The sequence below is a fragment of the Lithobates pipiens genome, unplaced genomic scaffold (genome assembly GCF_037356315.1).
Source record: "Lithobates pipiens isolate NorthernLeopardFrog02 unplaced genomic scaffold, aLitPip1_a1.2 Scaffold_13, whole genome shotgun sequence".
Taxonomy (NCBI): Eukaryota; Metazoa; Chordata; class Amphibia; order Anura; family Ranidae; genus Lithobates; species Lithobates pipiens.
This window is the reverse complement of record NW_027507718.1, coordinates 373,961,419-373,983,466: the sequence shown is the minus strand read 5'-3', so window position 1 is coordinate 373,983,466 and position 22,048 is coordinate 373,961,419. Positions and strand designations below refer to the sequence as shown.

Here is a 22,048-nt window from a genome sequence, read left to right as displayed (position 1 = left end):
CCATTGATCACAGGTATCCATGTGGGTACACTAGAAGAGAGATTGTCTTTGTACTTAAATGATATGTTAATACTTATCATATCCCCAACAAGCCATTGAGAAAATTTTAGGTGTGATGTAAGAATTTAGTGTTTACGTAAACTGGAATAAGTCATATATTATTTTGATGGATGGGGTTACTAATGTTGACCTTCTCACTAGTTGCCCTATACAACTCATTGACAAGTTATCTGTGTATAGTAATTCAAGTGGTTGTAAAGGCTGAAGATTTTTTACCTTCATGCAATACATTAAGGTAAAAAACCTTCTGTGTGCTGCTCCCCCCCACTTCCCCTTCCCCTAATACTCACCTGAGCCCCCTCTCGATCCAGCAATGTGCATGAAAGCCTCGGCTGTCCCGAGACTCCCTCTCCTCATTGGCTGAGACAGCAGCGGGAGCCATTGGCTCCCGCTGCTGTCAATCATAGCCAGTGAATCAACGAGGAGAGAGCTGGGAGGCAGGGCCAAGCTGTGGCTCTATGTGTCTAATGGATGCATAGAGCAGGGCTCGGGAACGAGCATGCACCATTGCCCCCATAGCAAGCAGCTTGCTTTTGGGGGCACAGGTCGAGATGGGAGACAATGGGACAAAATCTTGGTAAATCTTCACATTGGGACAAAGATGTTAAAAAAAAAAAAAAAACCTGACAGAGATTATAACCCTCTCTTACTTACTATCCCCAAAAAAAGTTTTGCCTATAGTTCTTTTTTAACTTCCATCTCTCCAGGATGGGCTGTCAATGCCAGATCTCCAGAGATATTATTATGCCTCTCAATTGGTGTATGTATTGGTAGTTGTTTCCACAGTAGGCCAACATGACTATGGCTATCAGCTTTATTGAATCTCAACCCTCGGAAATCTTTACAGGTCTCTGAGGGAGTTTGCCTTTTGACCATTACCTTAAAAATCTATCAGCCACCAATTGTGCAAGTTCTCCCACTTAAAAAGATAAGAGAGGCCTGTAATTGTCATCATAGATATACCTCAACTATAAGAGACAAAATATGGAAATAAATCCAGACAATCACCTTGTCTGATTTTTGAATGAATTTATTTGCAAATTATGGTGGGAAATAAGTATTTGGTCAATATCAAAAGTTCATCTCTATACTTTGTTATGTATCCTTTGTTGGCAATGACAGATGTCAAATGTTTTCTGTAAGTCTTCACAAGGTTGTCACACACTGTTGCTGGTATGTTGGCCCATTTCTCCATGCAGATCTCCTCTAGAGCAGTGATGTTTTGGGGATGTCGCTGGGCAACACGGACTTTCAACTCCCTCCAAAAGTTTTCTATGGCGTTGAGATCTGGAGACTGGCTAGGCCACTCCAGGACCTTGAAATGCTTCTTACAAAGCCACTACTTCGTTGCCCGGGTGGTGTGTTTGGGATTATTGTCATGCTGAAAGACCCAGCCACGTTTCATCTTCAATGCCCTTGCTGATGGGAGGAGGTTTGCACTCAAAATCACACGATACATGGCCCCATTCTTTCTTTCATGTACATGGATCAGTCTTCCTGTTCCTTTTGCAGAGAAACAGCCCCAAAGTATTATGTTGCCACCCCCATGCTTTACAGTAGGTATGGTGTTCTTTGGTTGCAACTCAAGCATTCTCTCTCCTCCAAACATGACGAGTTGTGTTTCTACCAAACAGTTCTACTTTGGTTTCATCTGACCATATGACATTCTCCTAATCCTCTTCTGGATCATTCAAATACTCTCTAACAAACCTCAGACGGGCCCGGACATGTACTGGCTTAAGCAGGGGAACACGTCTGGCACTGTCCCTGGCGGGATAGTGTGTTACTGCTGGTAACCTTTGTTACGTTGGCCCCAGCTCTCTGCAGGTCATTCCCTAGGTCCTCCCGTGTGGTTCTGGGATTTTTGCTCAACGTTCTTGTGATCATTTTGACCCCACGGGGTGAGATCTTGCGTGGAGCCCCAGATAGAGGGAGATTATCAGTGGTCTTGTATGTCTTCCATTTTCTAATTATTGCTCCCACAGTTGATTTCTTCACACCAAGCTGCTTGCCTATTGCAGATTGTCTTCCCAGCCTGGTACAGGTCTACAATTTTGTTTCTGGTGTCCTTCGACAGCTCTTTGGTCTTCACCATAGTGGAGTTTTGAGTGTGGCTGTTTGAGGTTGTGGACAGGTATCTTTTATACTGATAACAAGTTCAAACAGGTGCCATTAATACAGGTGGGCAGCACAGTGGAGTAGTGGTTAGCACTCTCACCTAGAAGTAAGAAGGATCGCTGGTTCAAATCCCAACCACGACACCACCTGCCGGGAGTTTGCATGTTTTCTCCCTGTGCCTGCGTGGGTTTCCTCCGGGTACTCTGGTTTCCTCCCACAATCCAAAGACATGCAGGCAGGGTAATTGGCTTCTGTCCAAAATTGGCCCTAGCATATGAATGGGGACCTTGGATTGTGGGCTCCTTGAGGGTAGGGACCAATGTGAGTGTGCAGTGTACAGGGATAGGGACAATTGTAGACAATCACTCAGGTTGAACTGGATGGACTGGTGTCTTTATTCAACCTAACTATGAAACTATGAGGTAATGAGTGGAGGACAGAGGAGCCTCCTAAATAAGAAGATACAGGTCTGTGAGAGACAGAAATCTTGCTTGTTTGTAGGTGACCAAATACTTATTTTCCACCATAATTTGCAAAAAAATTCTTTCAAAATCAGACAATGTGATTGTCTGGATTTGTTTCCACATTTTGTCTCTCATAGTTGAGGTATACCTATGACAATTACAGGCCTCTCTCATCTTTTTAAGTGGGAGAACTTGCACAATTGGTGGCTGACTAAATACCTTTTTGCCCCACTGTACGTTAGATCTGCTGTAAAGAAAACAACAATTTGAATACATAGGTTAAAAAAAATGTCTGCAATAAAAAGCCTCCCTAACTTACACAGTAGATCTCATAAACGAGAGTTTGAGAACCTCTGACTCACTTGTTGTTTTGGCTCCAGTCACATCCAAACACAGCCGCTGGGTGTTTATACTTGTGCAAAACCTTTCCATCAATCGTGCGAATAATGCTGAAACAATTATAAAGGAAAATAAACATTTCTCACTTCTATAATGCATAAACCAAACTAACAAACCTAAATAAATGGGCAAATCTAATATATCAAAGTTTCACGTAATGTATATCTAAATCTGAAAATTCTCCAAAAGGGTTTACTGCTTGTTTAGGTCTAGGGGCATGAAAATTACTTTCCGCTGCTATACCAGTCCTTGCAGCATCTTCTCACCCATACTCCAGTGGTCTACGACCCTGATGTCATCAAGACTAATGCTGGGTCCATAACATAATGGTGCAGAGGCACAGTCCACCACTGTAGCATGTGGGGCGCCGTCTACCAGGCAATGGAGGATCAGGTACAGTCCCTTGAAATTTTCCACATTTTTATCAAAAACTTAAATGTTTTTTATTGGGATTTTTATAGGGATTTCATGTGATAGACCAACACAAAGTGACACATAATTGTGAAGTGGAAGGAAAATGATAAATGGTTTTCAATTTTTTTTTACAAGTGTGGCGTGCATTTGTATTCAGCATCCCTGAGTCAATATTTTGTAGAACCACCTTTCCCTGCAATTACAGCTGCAAGTCTTTTTGGGTATGTTTCTACCAGCTTTGCACATCTAGAGAGTGAAATGTTTGCCCATTCATCTTTGCAAAAAGGTTCAAGCTCTGTCAGATTGGATGGAGAGTGTCTATGAACTATGACTGATGAATGACTAATCTATGATTCTCAATTGGATTTAGGTCTGGACTTTGACTGGGCCATTCTAACACGTTATGCTTTGATCTAAACCATTTCATTGTAGTTCTGGCTGTACGTTTAAGGACATTGTCCTGCTGGAAGGTGAACGGTCGCTCCAGTCTAAAGTCTTTTGCAGACTCTGCAGAACAGGTTTTCTTCTAAGATTGCCCTGTATTTGGCTCCATCCATCTTCCCATCAACTCTATCCAGCTTCCCTGTCCCTGCTGAATAAAAGCATCCCCACAACATGATGCTGCTACCACCATGTTTCACGGTGGGGATGGGGCGTTCAGGGTGATGTGCAGTGTCAGTTTTCCGCCACACATACCGTTTTACCTTTTAGACCAACAAGTTCAATTTTGGTCTCATCTGACCAGAACACCTTCTTCCACATGTTTGCTGTGTCCCCACATGGTTTGTCGCAAACTGAAAACAAGACTTATGACTTTATTTCAACAATGGCTTTCTTCTTGCCACTCTTCCATAAAGGCTAGATATGTGGAGTGCACAACTAATAGGTGTCCTGTAGACAGATTCTCCCACCTGAGCTGTGGATCTCTGCAGCTCCTCCAGAGTTATTATGGGCCTCTTGGCTCTTTCTCTGATTAATGCTCTCCTTGTTCAGCCTGTCAGTTTTGGTGGACAGCCATGTCTTGGTAGCTTGGCAGTTGTACCATACTCTTTCCATTTCCAGATGGTGGATTGAGCAATGCTCTGTGAGATGTTCAAAGCTTGGGATATTTTTTTTAACCTAACTCTGCTTTAAACTTATCCACAACTTTATCCCTGACCTGTCTGGTGTGTTCCTTGGCCTTCAGGATGCTGTTTGTTCACTAAAGTTCTCTAACAAACCTCTGAGGGCTTCACAGAACAACTGTATTTATACTGAGATTAAATTACACACAGGTGGATTCTATTTACTAATTAGATGACTTCTGAAGGCAATTGATTCCACTAGTTAGGGGTATCAGAGTAAAGGGGGCTGAATACAAATGCACGCTACACTTTTCAGATATTTATTTGTAAAAAAAAAATTGAAAACCATTTATCATTTTCCTTCCACTTCACAATTATGTGACACTTTGTGTTGGTCTATCACATAAAATCCCAATTTATTACATTTACGTTTTTGATTGTAACATGACAAAATGTGGAAAATTTCAAGGGGTAGGAATATTTTTTCAAGGCACTGTACATAAAAGTGCTTTTACACAGAATAAACAAGCAGTTAGCCCTTGTGGTGCAGGGCAGCCACACTGCAGGGGAGAACTTCCAAATTTCCTACAGTTGGGCTTTAATTAAAATGCCAAAACAAAAAACTCTTTCAGACCATCCATGTTTTCTCACAGTAGTTAGACTAAAACCTATGTTTATCCAGTAAAGATTTGTAATTGGTAGATAAGGCATAATCTATTCTATTCAATAGTATGAGTCTTTTTACAAACCTTTTGATAAGTGAGAACTATAAAGCCAAGATCATTGATTTCTCCACTCACCAGAATCCATCTCCACTGCATGTGGCAATGCGCTTAGAATCTTTATGGCTCCAAGAGATGCAGAAAATGCCATTTTTTCCATGCTATAACAAAAAAATCACAATGAATATCAAATATTTTAAAGTTGATAATATAGCAGCAGAATAAGATATGTAGCCTTGTTGAGTGGCTACCTCTTTTATCTGGTTTGGACCTATACTTGATGCTCTTGGTGATAGAGGTACTTTTGGTAATACTTCCTTTAATCATTCTTTATGGGGCCAATATTCTCTGACTTATCTTTTTTTACTATTAATATATTTAACACATTTTTGGGGACTCTTTTTACTCTCCTCTGCTATGTGTCCGTCATGGTCTATTTTTGCTGCCCTGATCGTGCTCTTACATTTCCTAATGCATTCTTTGTAGTGCTGGATTGTTGACGATGTCCCCTCAGCCTTATGATTTTTAAAGGACAGTTTATTTTCTTTAATGTGCCTTTTTTACACTTGAATTTAGCCATCCATATTTAGCCTTAGTTCTTTTATATTTGTTGCCCTTTGGAATACACTGACAATTGCCATTACCTGAAATGTTTTTAAAGCACTCCCACTTTTCCTCCATGTTTTTAGTTTATAGAATATCTTCCCATTTAGTGTCATGAAGTAGGAAGCCCAGTTTGGTAAAGTTGGCCCTGTTGGAATTAAAGCTGTTTTCACAAGGGCTATCCAATCAGTTTTTCAGGCAGACCTGATCAGACGATCCCTAGCTCTCTATAGAGCAGGGGATGTCAGCGGATATGTTCCCGTTGATACCTGCCAACATCCGATCCGATCCTGTCTGCCAAAAACAAGAGATTGGATTGGTTGACAGTCGGATGGAAAACAGACAGGCAGCCAGTTTACATCTGACAGCCCCATAGAGAACAGCAGGGTTGTGCCTGTGTCTGCTCTGCTTGGCGGACACAGACCTGTCATCCATTTGTTCAGCAGGGAGATCCCCTGCTGAGCAGGCGGATGCGGTCTATGGACAAAGCCCCTGTGAAACCAGCGTTAATGTACTTGTCCTACCCTCTTGTCTGCTTTTCCTGTGCTTTGCAGTGAACATAGTTGTCCTGTGATCGCTATCATATTTATTTTCATTCTTTTAACTGTAGCAGCTATTGAAGCTGATTACTGGCACTATGTTTTAGAGCTATTACATTGTTCATACATGTAGACAAGGCATCATTTTAATTCTTACCCGCTGCAGCTAATTTTGAGTTTGCACTATGTTTACAGATTCCAACATACTGACACTTTGGGGGTAATTTACGAAAGGCATATCCACTTTGCACTGAAAGTGCACTTGGAAGTGCAGTCGCTCTAAATCTAAGGAGTAGATCTGAAATGAGTGGAAGCTCTGCTGATTTTATCATCCAATCATGTGCAAGCTAAAATGCTGTTTTTTATTTTCCTTGCATGTCCCCCTCGGATCTACAGCGACTTTACTTCCAAGTGCACTTTGAGTGCAAAGTGGATTTTCCTTTAGTAAATAACCCCTTTGGCTATTAGAAGACAATACAAGAAATACCAAATTCATGATTGGCCGGGAAACTGAAGACGTTTTGATTTAAAAGCTCTTACCTCGTTGAATCGTGTTATCATTTTGCCTTTCTTAACATCCCAGATGAAACCTCCATTCCTTGATGTTGCACCTGCTATACAATTTAAATCTCCTAGGAAAAAAGTAAATGATTACTAAATTGAAGACGGTGTGTTAATAGAATTGACACTTTAGAATCTCAGTATGACAAACAACTTACCTGGTGCCCAGGACAGAGAGTAGATAACACCTTCATTTCCTGGTGATGTATACACGGCTGTCAGTGTGTTGATGTCCCAGACTTTTATTGTACCATCAAATGATGCTGTAGCCAATAAATTTGGATCGTCGGGTTTGAATTTGCAATCAAAGATGGTTTCAATGTGGCCCTACACGGTTAGGATGAAATGTCAAATAAACCTAAATGATCCTCACATTTAAGATAACTTAAAAGTACATCTTTTTTTTATTTTATTAAATAAAGTCAGTCTTTTAAAAGCATGTATTTCACGAAGAGTTAAAGCATTTTCAAACCACAAAACACAAATGTAACCCCTTCCTGTCGACTGTACAAATATATGAGGCCTCATTGAAGTGGGGCAGGATATACTGTATGCATACCCGTGTTTGTGCTGGGGTGGCACTTCCTCATTTGCTTGTGTGAGGCTACATATCGGGTAAAGTTTGCAGCGGGTGCAAAGAGAAGCATTGTGTCTGCAGCATGAAAACACCCCCCACCCGCTGCCTATTGCAACTGTACGGGAGGGAAAAAGGCAGCTCAACAGCACAATTTTGCTGCCCCCTTCCCCCCAACTGCATGTCTAAATGAAGCCTTCCATTTCAAAACCAAATGTGGTAAGGTTCTAGGTCTAGGATATATTTATACGTGGAAGGTTCTCACTAAAAAACAGAATCTGCCATATGCATTGCACCCATTTACGGTAATATCTTCAAAGAACGTATGATCGATCACAGCAGTGCTGATAGTCCTATTTGGACTTGCACTTTTGAAATCCGATTGTGTTTAATACTATATTAGTTGTGGATTGTGCTTCTGGTTTGCCTAACAGAGTGATTTATTTTTTTTGTATTCTCTACACCTCTGTATGTGCCTCGCCCTTCTGTTATGTGGGATCCCCATGTGGCTTCTTTCACTAAGTTACAAACTTTTTTGAAAAATTTCAGTAAACATTCAAACAGACCAAAACTGAATCTGATGTGCTACTTAAAGATTATTGAAGTTGGCAATTGGTTATTAATAAAAAAAAAACTTCATACCAAGTCCCGCAAGAAATCCCACTTCTTAGCACCCATGTCATAAAGGCCAACTCCTCCATCCATGAAGCAACAGACAGCATGACCGGGAGGCAGTGAGAAGGCGTGGTTCTGTGTCAGCGTGGGAGGGGGGACAGCCTCACTAGTGGATGACGTATGGTGGTTCTTTGTAGGGGATTGTGCTAAAAATGCTCATTAGAGGGAAAAACAAACAAACAAGGCATTTATCACTCTGCAAAGTATAAATCTGTGTCTAGACTGTATATTTGTGAAGAGTGCAATATAATATTACAATAGCTAATCTATTAAATGGTAATCCTTCTTTGGTCCTCTCTTCATTTCTATAACATGCATCAGAGGGATTTGCCAAGACTAGAGCAGACAGATTTTGTACCAGCTTTACATGCCAACCAATCATCTTCTAACTTTCATTTTCAAAGCTTAAAGAGGAACTGCAGTCTGCTCACATAATTCATTTGTAATAAAAACTTCTTTGCCATTCTGAAGCTTCCCTCCAACCACGTTGCATATTATTTTATATATACTGTGATTCTGTACATGCCAAATATGCTGTAGAAATCTCCTTTTACTAAGTCTGACTGCATCCATTTTAACTGTGGGCAGCTGAAGCTGCTGCCTGTTCACTTCCTGGATTTACACAGACACACCTCCAGCTCAGCAGCCCTGCAGCTCTCATTGGCCCTCTTATGACTCACCCCCCTTCCCTTTCTGGCAAACTCTCATGAGAGTTATAGAGAGAGATGTGCATGATGTCATATGCCTAGGCTAATGGCCAGCCAAGAAACAAGAAGTTGGCTGTATAAGGCAGCCTTTCTCAACCTTTTATCCCCGGGGAACCTTAAAATAATTTTCAGGTATCAGGGGAACCCCTGATAAAACCCATTCATTGGAGGTCAGTGGGGACAATGCCCCTTACTTTGCTGGTCAGTGAGAAGAATGCCCTTTTTTACAGTGGTGGTAAGAATGGCCCCATTACTGAGAGCTATAAAGATCATTGGTGTCATACCACTGGCTCCTCCAAGTGACACTGGCTCAGAACTATGTAGGCACCATCAAACAGGAGGTAAATCAGCCACATCTCAGGGAACCCCTAGCCACCTTTGGAGGAAACCTAGGGTTCCACGGAACCCTGGTTGAGAATGGCTGGTATAAGGTATATACAATTTAGTTCCCATTTCTATTCTTCCCAAGACCAGACTCCCTTTCTCTTGTGCCCTTTGGAACTCCCGCTCTGTCTGCAACAAACTCACCTCTCTACATTACATCTTTATCGCCAACTCATTTAACCTACTCGCCATCACCGAAACCTGGCTCCACGAATCAGACACTGCGTCTTCTGCGGCCCTATCCCATGGTGGTCTTCTTTGGACTCACTCCCCCAGATCCAATGGACGTAAGGGAGGAGGTGTCGGAATCCTTCTAGCCCCACATAGCACCTTTCAGGTACTTCAGCCACCTCCCTCTCTGTCACTCTCCTCTTTCAAAGCACACTGCATTCGTCTCTTCACTCCAATTTCTCTAAGAATAGCAGTGATCTACAGGCCCCCTGGACCAGTATCAACATTTCTTGATGACTTCTCTGCCTGGCTACCCTACTTTCTTTCTTCTGAAATCCCCACAATCATTCTCGGGGACTTCAACATCCCTATTAATACTAACACTTCTGCCCCTTCCAAACTTCTCAGCCTAACCTTCTTCTTTGACCTGAAACAGTGGATACATGATCCTACTCACTCCGAAGGCAATATCCTTGACCTCGTTTTCTCTCACCTTTGCACTCCATGCAACCTCTCTAACTATCCATTCCCTCTCTCTGATCACCACCTTCACTCTCTCCCTCTCCTTCACCTCCTCTCCTTCCAACCGCATTAAAGTTACCCGCAGAAACCTACGTCATCTCAATCCTTCTCTTCTCTACTCTGCTATTGACAACCTCTACGACAAAATCTCACCCCTATCCTGCACCAACCTAGCCACTTCTGTCTACAACACTTCACTTCTAGCCTCTCTGGACTCACTGGCCCCCCTCACTACACACAGAATCAAGCCCTGACCCCTTCAACCTTGGCAAACAGATGTCACTAGAAGTCTGAAAAAACATAGTCGTGCTCATGAGCGCCTGTGGTGCAAGACCAAGTCTCAGAGATTTCAACCAATATAAATCTGCCCTCCAAAAATACAATTCTAGCCTCCTCTCTGCCAAGCAGAACTATTTTATCACTCTCATCAGCAACCTATCATCCCGTCCCCGTCAACTCTTCTCTACTTTCAACTCTCTATTTCGTCCTCCACCGCCTCCACCCGCCAACTCACTCACTGCCCAGGAGATTGCTAATCACTTCAAACAGAAGATTGATACAATTCGGGCGGAGATCTCTACTGTTCTGATACCCTCCACGCTTTACACATCATGCCCACAGGCACAATCATTACTTCCCTCTTTCAATCCCACCGCCATAGACGAAGTTGCTAAACTACTTGGTAATGTCCACCTTATCACCTGCCCTCTGGATCCTGTCCCCTCGCAAATGCTGCGTTCACCCTCTGGCTCTATGCTACACTCTCTAACTCACATCTTCAATCTCTCCCTCTCTTCTGGCATCTTCCCCAACTCTCTAAAACATGCACTTGTCAAACCCCTACTTAAAAAACCCTCACTGGACCCATCCAATCCTAACAACCTATGCCCCATCTCCTTGCTCCCCTTCTTATCCAAACTACTCGAACGTCTGGTCTACAACCGACTGAGTGTCCACCTCGCTGATAATAGCCTTCTTGATCCCCTTCAGTCTGGATTTCGTCCTCAACACTCCACAGAAACTGCTCTCCTAAAACTAACAAACGATCTACTAACGGCCAAAACCAATCGACATTATTCTGTACTCCTCCTCCTGGACCTCTCTGCTGCCTTTGATACGGTTGACCACCCCCTCCTTCTCAAAACACTCCACACCTTTGGTCTCCATGACTGTACTCTTCGCTGGTTCTCTTCCTACTTATCCAACCGCACCTTTAGCATTTCTTACAATTCTACTTCCTCCTCGCCTCTTCCTTTTTCTGTTGGGGTCCCCCAAGGTTCTGTTCTTGGACCACTCCTATTTTCAATCTATACCTCCTCCCTGGGTCAACTGATAGCCTCCCACGGCTTCCAATACCACCTCTATGCTGACGACACCCAAATCTATTTCTCTATCCCTCAGCTCACTCCCTCTGTCTCCTCACGTATCACTAATTTACTATCAGATATATCAGTCTGGATGTCACATCACTTGCTCAAAATCAATCTATCCAAAACCGTACTTATAATTTTTCCTCCCCCATATGCCCCTTCCCCTGATCTCACTGTCAAAATTGATGGCACAACCATATGCCCATCCCCTCACACCAAGGTTCTAGGTGTAGTCCTGGACTCTGAACTCTCCTTCAAGCAACACATCCAATCACTGTCCAAATCCTGCCGCCTCAACCTCCGCAATATCTCCAAAATACGCCCCTTTCTAACCAATGACACAACAAAGCTCTTAATTCACTCGCTGGTCATCTCCCGCCTCGACTACTGCAACTCCCTCCTCATTGGCTTACCTCTACATAGTATGTCACCTCTTCAATCAATCATGAATGCCGCTGCCAGACTCATCCACCTTACCAATCGCTCTGTGTCTGCTACTCCTCTCTGTCAATCCCTCCACTGGCTTCCGCTCAGCCAAAGAATTAAATTCAAAATTCTAACTACTACATACAAAGCCATCCACAACTCTGCCCCCAGCTACATCACTAGCTTAGTCTCTAAATACCATCCTACTCGTTCTCTTCGTTCCCCTCAAGACCTCCTGCTCTCTAGCTCCCTCATCACCTCCTCCCATACTCGCCTCCAGGACTTTTCCAAAGCCTCTCCAATCCTATGGAATGCCCTACCCCAATCTGTCCGCCTATCTCCTACTTTATTCGATTTTAGACGATCCCTGAAAACACTTCTCTTCAGAGAAGCCTACCCCACCCACACCTAACTGTATTTTCATTTTCTCCATCAGCTCATTCCCCACAGTTATTACCTTTTGTTTCAACTTGACCCTCCCTTCTAGATTGTAAGCTCTAACGAGCAGGGCCCTCTTATCCCTCCTGTATTGATTTGTATTGTAAGTGTGTACTGTCTGCCCTCATATTGTAAAGTGCTGCGCAAACTGTTGGCACTATATAAATCCTGAATAATAATAATAATATATACTGGCATAAAAAACAATGTTTTACAATTCAAAGTTAAAACAACAAGGGCAGAAGTTTTAATAGATGTAAAGTTGAAAAAAATGACTGAAGGCCCGCTTTAACTGACCAAGCTGAAGTAAGAAGCTGATTGGTTATTTTTGTTTCATATTCCATTTACTCCAGTTTTTGGTAAAACCTTCTCAATGTGTACACAGTTTTGAATTTGTATATATATATATATATATATATATATATATATATATATATATATATAAATACTTTATATTAAGCTCATATTACTATTAAATATACTAAAACTGGAGAGTACAAAATCTGGTGCAGCTGAACATGGTAACCAATCAGATTTTAACTTCAGCTTGTTCAATTAAGCTTTGACAAAAAAAAAAAAAAAAAAAACCCTGGGAGCCCATTGGTTTCAATGCAGAGCTGCACCAGACTGTGTACTCTCAAGTTTTAGTAAATCAACCTCAATATATAATTAAGATAAAAAAGACATACCAGGTTTTATTACCAAAGCTTAACCACTTAAGGACCGCCTCGCGCCGATGTACGTCGGCAGAATGGCACGGCTGGGCCCAGCCATGGGTCGGGAGCGCACCCCTGGTGGAGCGCTCCCGACCCGGTCCTGTGCTCCATTACCGTGGCCGCAGGGCCAGCGGACCTGATCGCCGCTGGTGTCCCGCGATGGGGTCACAGAGCTGAAGAACGAGGAAAGGTCTGTGTAAACAAACCTCTCCCCGTGCTTCCCTATGTGGCTGTCACCGATCATCTCTTCCCTTTTATAGGGAAGGACGATCAGTGATGTCACATGCCAGGCCACTCCCCCCTACAATAAAAAAAACACATAACGTCATACATAACACCTACACTGGCCCCTAGTGGTTAACTCCTTCACTGCCAGTGTCATTTACACAGGAATCAGTGTATTTAAATAGCACTGATTGCTGTATAAATGACAATGGCTCCAAAAATGTGTCAAAAATGTCAGATGTGTCTCCCATAATAAGTCACAATAAAAATCGCTGATCGCCGCCATTACTAGTAAAAAAAAAATATTAATAAAAATGCTCTAAAACTATCCCCTAGTTTGTAAACGCTATAACTTTTGCGCAAACCAATCAATAATCGCTAATTGCGATTTTTTTACCAAAAATATGTAGAAGAATACGTATCGGCCTAAACAGAGGAAAAAAACATTTTTATATATATTTTTTGGGGATATTTATTATAGCAAAAAGTAAAAAATATTGCTTTTTCAAAATTGTCGCTCTATTTTTGTTTATAGCGCAAAAAATAAAAACCGCAGAGATGATCAAATACCACCAAAAGAAAGCTCTATTTGTGGGAAAAAAAGGGCGCCAATTTTGTATGGGAGCCATGTCGCACATACGTGCAATTGTCATTTAAACCGACGCAGTGCCAAATCGCAAAAAGGAGCTTGGTCCTTTGGCTGCAAATTGGTCTGGGGCTTAAGTGGTTAATTGAACAATCTGGGGTTAGAAGCTTATTGGTTTCTATGCAGAAGTAAGCCTGATTTTGCACTTTCCAGCTTTAGTAAATAAACCCCATTGTGTACTTAAAAGTGAGGTATGCCTGTAATAATGAAAACAGTAAGGAGAAAAAAAAGGGTACTCAAAGAGTAGCCTTGAATCGGACTTTAGAGGCATGGAAACAATGGAGAAGTGGAGAATATAAGTATTATTTATCGAAAAAAAGAAATGACATAATATATACACAGTGTTCACAAGCGTTAAAAATCATATAAAATGATGCAGTTTGTACAATGAGCCCTTGTGCGTCTACGCTACTCGACATTAAAATGTGATCACTAAAAAATATAAGAACAGCAATGTGAAAAGCACAAGATAGGCAGGCCCACTGAAGTTGACATTTTAATGTCGCATCTGCTTTTTCATACAAGATGTGAATACATTTTAAAATCATTTTTCACCTGCACTATTGGAGTGTTTTTCATTTTCCTTTTCGCACTTTTTGTTTACCTACTTGGATTCCTGCTGAGCCATCCCACTGTGATTGCAACTTGGATGGATGGTGATTCTCTGCAAGATTATCGCATTACTAGGTCGATTGCAAGATCCTTTCCTAGCTGCATTTCCTGGATCTGGTCTGGTTTGGTCCTCCTAAGCGCAGAAGGTCAATCGCTGTAAGTTTGTATGACACACCGCTGTACGGTTGATGTGTCAAACAAATCTGGTAAGAGTTTGATCTCTTCATTTGAATATCATCTGTGAAGCTTTAAAACCCATCTAGATCTTGTAGATGTCATATAAGCAACCTCAGATATTCATTATCCATTAGACTTTATGATTTGATCACTTATTGGCTGTTGTTGCAGCCCACTAATGGTGCGAAATATGAAAGAAAATTCTTAGATAAGATTTTCGAAAGAAAATTCTTTCGAAATTTGACTCATGCATGGCCTGCCTAACTCATATTTTGCGATCAATAGCCCACAACTGTATTAACCCCCTGAAAAAGACTCATACGTCAGGAGAGTTGAAATGCTTGGGGCTTATTCTCACAAGTTACACACTTTTTATGTGCTGAAAATATGTACTTTGTGGTAGTTTTTCCTTTCGAATAATATGTTGTGCTTTTGTTTTTATGACATATTATGTATTTATAAAAATTGTATGCTTTTAGAATAATTCTCATTATGTTTTAACTCTGGTGCCCAAAAAGTCAAATTCCTTATTCTGAAAACTTGTGTAATCTACAGGATCCAGCTGTCTGCACAGCGTGGCACATCCTTCATTACACGTAAGATTGTTCACTAAAGCTTTAGCCCTTGTACACACGGTCGGACATTCCGACAACCAAATACATCGGATTTTGTCTGATGGATTTTGTCCGAAACTGTTGCATACACACAGTCGGACAAAGTTGTCAGAAAATCCGATCGTACTTAACGTGATGATGTTATTTCGTTAGGACGGGACTATGTTCAGGCTAGTAGCCAATAGCTTTGGTCTAGGAATTTGATCTGAGCATGCTTGCCACTTTCTTCAATCGGAATTCTCTACACATGATCGGATAAAGTCCGATCGGCTCATGTTGTCGGAAAATTTTATAGCCCAGCTGGAAAATTGGTCCGACGGAGTATCCGTTGGAAACAGTCCGATGGAGCCCACACACTGTCGGATTATCCGACAACACGGTCCTATCGGACATTGTCCATCGGAATGTCCGACCGTGTGTACATGGGCTTAGAGAATGTTCTTTTTTTGAGCTTCAGCTTCAGCTTTAAACAAACACTGAATGATGTGATTATGTGTACAGAAGGACTGTATTGTCTGTACTAATCACACTTTCTATAAACAGCAAATGTGTGAAAATGTGTGAAAATGCAAGCAAGCTGCTATGAACAACAGCTTTATTTCTTCATAATAACTTGTACAATAATTTTCATATATGTCTTTTTTGCTTCGACTCTTCATAGGAGATACTCACTTTTTTTCTTGGGAGTAGAGTTGAGGACATGTAATGCATGGAAACCAGTCTTCTTCAATTTGAAATTATCTATAGGTGTTGTCTTTGAAACATTCCATACCCGTAATACACCAACCTGGGAATCTAAACATAATAGAATAGTGTCAAACAGATAGCCAATTACAGCATAACATGTACAGTATATCACTCATGTTTACTAATAAGTTTCTCATTGACATTATATGTATTCACTGTTCCATTGTAGGGATTCTTAAACTGTATCTCTGGGCAAAAACAAATTAAATACATCTCTGCAATACATAAACATTTCCCCATGTTTTGTCTTTTTAAAAACACTTAAAATATAAAAAATGTGAGCTTGTACCTTCCAGTGCCTCTACTTAAAATATATGCGAACACTTACCATGTAAAACAACAAATTTAGTTTAAAATAGAAATGAAAGGCAAAAATGTTTGTATATACTATCATATTAAAAAAAAAATCTATATACGTTTTTTTCCCCTTTTTCTATAAGTGATCACATAATCTTTGTTCTCAGCTGCATTAAGGGCTTAGAGAGGTGTGGGTGGAGAAACAGCAGCACACTGATCATTCCAGTGAATGGCTGTGCAGGGGGTATGTCAGCAGTAGTCTGATCATTGGCAGACAGGAAGGCCATGTTCCCAGCACAAACAGAAAACTGACCAAGTTGAGATAGGTGTGCTCTCATGCCTAATCTGGTCACTTTTAAATAAGAGAGCAGGGAAAGGAAGAAATGCAGAGAGAACAGGATACTTTTTAACACACTGACTGCCCCTCCTCTCCCATGCCAATTTGCATAAAGCTTTGGATATTGTAAATGGGATTACAGAATGCAGAATGCTCTGTGATTGCATAAAGCAGAGGAGGGGTGAGCAATGCAGCTGCAAATGACGGTACGGCTGCTTTGCAGGACACGCATAACTGGGGTATTGGAGCACCAAAAGAATAGCATGAGCTATACTATGGGCTATCAGTAAAACTGTACAAAAACAGAGAGCACCAAGAAAGGCATACCTCATATCACACTCAACTCCCTGTGTGCCAGCAGACTTAAAAGGCTAAGTAAAAAAAAAATAATAATAAATGCACATGTAGCGCCCACCACCTTTAGGTTGGTGCTAATAGGTAAGAGTTAGGTAAAATTGCCAGTGCCTTACCCTTTTTTGTTTAGGCCTGGTTGTTAATTTGGTTTGGGAGGAGTAGTAGAATAGAGGGGGGTGTGACCACCTGTACTCTGCCTGGGAAACCCTCCCTTGCTTTCCCTAAGAATGTTCTGGGTCAGGGACTGGAATGCAGCCAGTGTATATGGCCTTGGCCCAATCATTAATTTGTATGGGCAGGGGCGGGACTGATATATATACTGAGGTCATATGCTTCCTGGGGAGGATGGGAAGAAACAGCCAAAATGTGAGGAGCAGGCTTGAAGGCCTGGGGTTTCAGTGGCCCCAGCGCTGGAAATCAAGAATCAAAACCTGAAGGCCTGAGGGTTCAGAGACCTCAGTGTCCAATGGTTCCAGCACACCAAGTCATCCAAGAAACCCTGGGGAAGTAAACCAGGCATCCCAGCTGGGATGAATCTATCTACAAGATGTGGGAAGTAGCTGCAAAGAGGATTGAAAGGACCAGGATGTTATCCGGACTTTCTTGAACTGGCCTGGGGAGGATCGCAGGAGGCAAGATGGGCAGGTAGGCCTGGGACTTCCAGCATCCAATTACCAAGTGCTTTTCAGAGGGGCACTGGTCAGTTCGCTAAGGGAAAGGGACTTAGCTACTCAGAGGGATCAGAAAAAGGAGGCAGCTCATTCTTCCCACTATCACCATTAAACCTGGACTGCAACAAGAAGAATAAAAGTTATTTGTTCAACCTTTATTATACTGTATCTGTTGTGAATCATGAGGGGTGGAAGAATGGAGGTATGTTAGCAGTACTGTATGAACTACCCAGCAGCTCCCAAGGGAGTAGTGCGCTACAAACATTTCGATAAAAAATGTGTATTTATTTATTTTTTGTCTTAGCAGCCTGCAGAGCATTGCACCCACGATCAGCAGATCACAGGTGCAATATCAGGCTCCTGCAGATACACAGTACAGCTGTCTGCCCGTACCTCCCATATGGGCAGACAGTTACTGAATCGCAGGAAGTGTCAAGTGTCAATGAACTACGAGAATGCTCATCAGCGCCCTCACAGTTCATTGCCTGAAAAAAAATGGCCCCTTTCACTCCAGTGTGAAAGCCGGAGTGCTTTCACACTGGAGCGGTGCGCTAGCAGGACGGTAAAAATAGGATTTTTTGTACTCACCGTAAAATCCTTTTCTCTGTAATTCACCGAACTACACAGCTCCTCTCTTAGCCATTGGGTTGTATATCTTACTTCTAGGAGAATACTAGGCAAAGTTGTAATACAACACTCAGAACTCTCAGTTACACCCATGGGGGCGGTCCCTTAGGTATCAACCCTCCTGCCTGCTAGCAGAACTCAGTACGTCAACAAGCAGTATAACATAAAGAAAAAAGGAGGGGCGGGTGCTGTGTTGGTCGGTGAATTACAGAGAAAAGGATTTTACGGTGAATACAAAAAATCCTATTTTCTCTTATATTCACCGACCGACACAGCTCCTCTCTTAGTCATTGGGACGTCCCCAAGCAGTGCCAAAACGAGTGGTGGGAAAAACAGCATAAACACTTCATCCACCGTGGCAAGTGGAACAAGTAAAACTTTACCCACAAAAAAGAACAGTGCGTGGAAAAAATCAGCCACAAAATCAAGGTACCCTCGACAGGAGTGACTACCCACAACCGCACAAAAAAAACTGCGTAATGTAATGCAACAGTGCATAAACTTAAAGGTACTATGTTTTTAATAAAAAAAAAAAAAAAGGAAAAAGGTAAAATATTGCCTATTCAATTGAAACTATACAGCCACCTGCAAACTTTGCGGCCAAAAACAGGCATCAGCCGATGCACTGACGTCTACCTTTTAGATCTTGGTAAACGTGTAGACAGACGACCAGGTCGCCACCCTACACACCTGAGCGATAGATGCTTGGTGTCGGAAAACATTCAGATTGCCCTTGTGGAGTGGGCCGTAACCGGAAAGAGGGGCACTTGCCCCTTTAAGGCGTAGGCTTGTACTACAATCTGTCTGATCCCCCTGGAAATGGTGGCTGATGAGACCGCCCATGCCTTTCTTGGAACCAGCTACCGAAACAAACAGTGACTCTGAAAAGGGAGCAGTGGTAGACAAATACACTTTTAGAGCCCGAACCACGCCCAAAGCGTGAAGTGCCAACTCCTTAGGGTGGTTTTGTCCTAGGACAGAGAGATGGTAACACCATGTCCTCATTAATGTGAAAAGCCGTGACCACCTTCGTTAGAAAGGACGGTTGCGAACGCAACACCACCTTATCCTTATGGATAAATAGATAAGGGGACTTACAAGACAAGGTCGCCAGTTCTGAGACTCTCCTGGCCGATGTGATGGCCACTAGAAAGACCACTTTCTGAAAAAGCGTCAACAGGGGAACCCTGATATTTTTAAGCTGCGGATATTGAAGCGCCGATAACACCAGGTTCAAATCCCATGGGGACAGACCCCCGGAAAAAAGGTACTCACTATGAGTGAGACACCAGGGGTCGCTGAAAAAGATAGTCAAAGCTGAAACTTGCCCTCTAATAGTGCTTAACGACAATTTTTGGTCTACTCCTTGCTGAAGAAACAGCAGGATCCTGGATATGGAAAAAAGAGCATGAATGCCAACCTTTCTCCTCACATATGGAGATGTAAGGCCATCCAGGTACGATGATATATCTTCTTAGAAGAAGATTTCCATGCTCTCAACATAATTGGGATCACCGAGTCAGACAGACCCCGGTTCCTCAACACCTGGCTCTCAATAGCCATGCCGTTAAAGCCCACGATGGTATAGCAGGATGGAGAATCGAGCCCTGAGACAGAAGGCCCTCTCGTAATGGCAGTCACCAGGGAGCGTCTGCCACCAGATGCACCAGGTCTGCGTACCATGGTCGCTAAGGCCAATCTGGGACCACCAGTATTGCTGGGATCCCCTCGGCTTCCACTCTGCGAATCAGACGTGGTAACAGCTTCAGTAGAAGAAAGGAATAGTTCAGCTAGTGCTGATCCCACGGAGCCACCAGCGCGTCTGACGCATCCGTCCACGGATTTCTTGTCCTGGACCCGAATCTTGGCCCCCTCTGATTGAGGTGGGAGGCCAGAAGATACACGTCTGGTGTGCCCTACCTCAGGCACAGTAACCTGAATACCTCCGGATGCAACGCCCATTCTCCTGGGTCCAGCATGTGGCGACTCATATAGTCTGCCAGTTCTACACTCCGGGAATGTAAATGGCCGACAAAACCGGTACATGTCGCTCTACTCACAAAGTATGTGAGTGACCTCCTGTGCCGCGGCTGAGCTTCTTGTCCCCCTTGGTGATTGACGTATGCCACTGCAGTGGCGTTGTCTGACTGGACCCTGAATGGACGTGCTTGCAGTCTCATTGACCATGTGGAGAGGCACGGCCTGATTGCTCTCGGTTCGAGCAGACTGATCGGCAACTCAGATTCTCTCATCGACCAGAGGCCCTGCGCCGACTTAACCCCCATTATTCCACCCCAGCCGAAAGGGCTGGTGTCCGTTGTGATCACTGTCCACTTTAGAGGTAGGAACAACTTTCCGGCCTGAATCACCGGGGACCTCAACCACCAGATCAGTGATTCTCTGACTGATTGGCTCACCTGAATCTGACGATCCAGGGACAACTGAGATTTGTCCCATTTAGACAAGATGTCCTACTGCAGGACTCTGGTGTAGAACTGGGCAAACGGTACAGCCTCAAAGGAGGCCACCATGAGTCCCAGGACTCGCATGCAAAAGCGAAGCGATTACCACCTGTGGTACATCAGCAGTCTTATCGCAGATCTGAAAGTCTGCAGCTTGTCCGAAGGGAGAAAACTCTCGCTTCCATGGAGTCTAGCAGCAAGCCTAGGTACTCCAAACGCTGAGTCGGTACAATCACCGAGTTCTTTAGGTTCAACAGCCACTCAAATTCTTGCAGTCTGCATAGTGATCGCTACATCCTCCTCTAACTCTGAGGCGGAAGATGCTCTCAGGAGGAGATTGTCTAGATATCCCACGATCGCGATCCCATGTTGCCATAGCAACATCAAAACCAGAGCCAAAACCTTGGTAAAGACTCGGGGGCTGATGTCAGACCGAAGGGAGAACCACAAACTGGTAGTGGACTTCCCCGACTGCAAATTGCAGAAACTTCTACTGCCACAGACATATGGGTATGTGCAGATACGCATCCTGGATGTCTAAGGGCGCCAGGGAGTACCCTTGATGGAGTGCAGCAACTACTGGGTGCCCGAATCCATTCTGAACCTCTACACCTTAACAAAGTGATAGAGGGCTTTTGGGTCCAATTGGAGGTACCCCTTCATTCTTGGAAACTACAAAACATATTTGAGTAGAATCCTTGGAAACGTTCCGATTCCGAAACCGGTACAACCACCCTGCTACTCAGCCCCAAGAGGGCCTCCCGGCGAGCTGGGGATACGGGTATGCTGGAAGGGAAGAATCTGTTTTATGACCAAGAGAGCAACTCTATCTTGTAGCCTGAGGAAATCAGGTCTCAGGTTCATTGGTCGAAAACCGAGGGGACCACCGGGCTGCAAACTCCCGAAGGAGACCCCCCACCCGAGACATGGGTGGGGACAAACCTTCATGCGGTAGCACTTATACTCGCAGGCTCATTAGGCTTGCGGTTCCAGAGACGTTTTTGTCCGTCTGTGGTCGTCCTGTCGGGCTGGGGATGTTATACCGAAGCTCCAGGCGGACAGAAAAGCCGTTAGTGAAAGGAAACAAGAGGGCCCTTGTCTACAGCGTGGCTCCTTAGCCTTCCTGGCCTGTGGGAGTAATACACCGTTACCACCAGTGGCATGCCTACTAATGCCATCCAAAGAGGCTCCCAAGAGCCGTTCGCCAAGGAAGGGAAAATCCGTCAGGGCTTTTTTAGATGCCTGGTCAACAGACCAGCATTTCAGCCAATCAGGCGCCTCAGCACCACAGCTGACACTCAAACCCTAGAACCAAAGGGAGGTATCACAAACATACTTAAGGCCTTGCACTA

At 43.3% G+C, this 22,048-nt stretch overlaps 1 protein-coding gene across 11 annotated transcripts in view; it reads right to left on the bottom strand.

Annotated features, from left to right (window-relative positions):
• WDR17 (WD repeat domain 17) overlaps positions 1-22,048 on the bottom strand; it is a 150,890-nt gene that overhangs the window by 51,642 nt on the left and 77,200 nt on the right. For 10 of the 11 annotated variants that reach the window (XR_013272333.1, XM_077477230.1, XM_077477236.1 and 7 more), the window contains 6 exons: positions 15,874-15,996; positions 8,161-8,348; positions 7,103-7,271; positions 6,924-7,015; positions 5,320-5,402; positions 3,005-3,091 (listed from right to left, as the gene is read on the bottom strand). Coding sequence is in view for 10 of the 11 variants with exons in the window: in XM_077477230.1 (XP_077333356.1) it covers positions 3,005-3,091; positions 5,320-5,402; positions 6,924-7,015; positions 7,103-7,271; positions 8,161-8,348; positions 15,874-15,996 (742 nt within the window). In the remaining variant the exon portion in view is untranslated. The remainder of the gene's footprint in view (positions 1-3,004; positions 3,092-5,319; positions 5,403-6,923; positions 7,016-7,102; positions 7,272-8,160; positions 8,349-15,873; positions 15,997-22,048) is intronic. The other variant, XM_077477229.1, reaches the window with a different exon arrangement.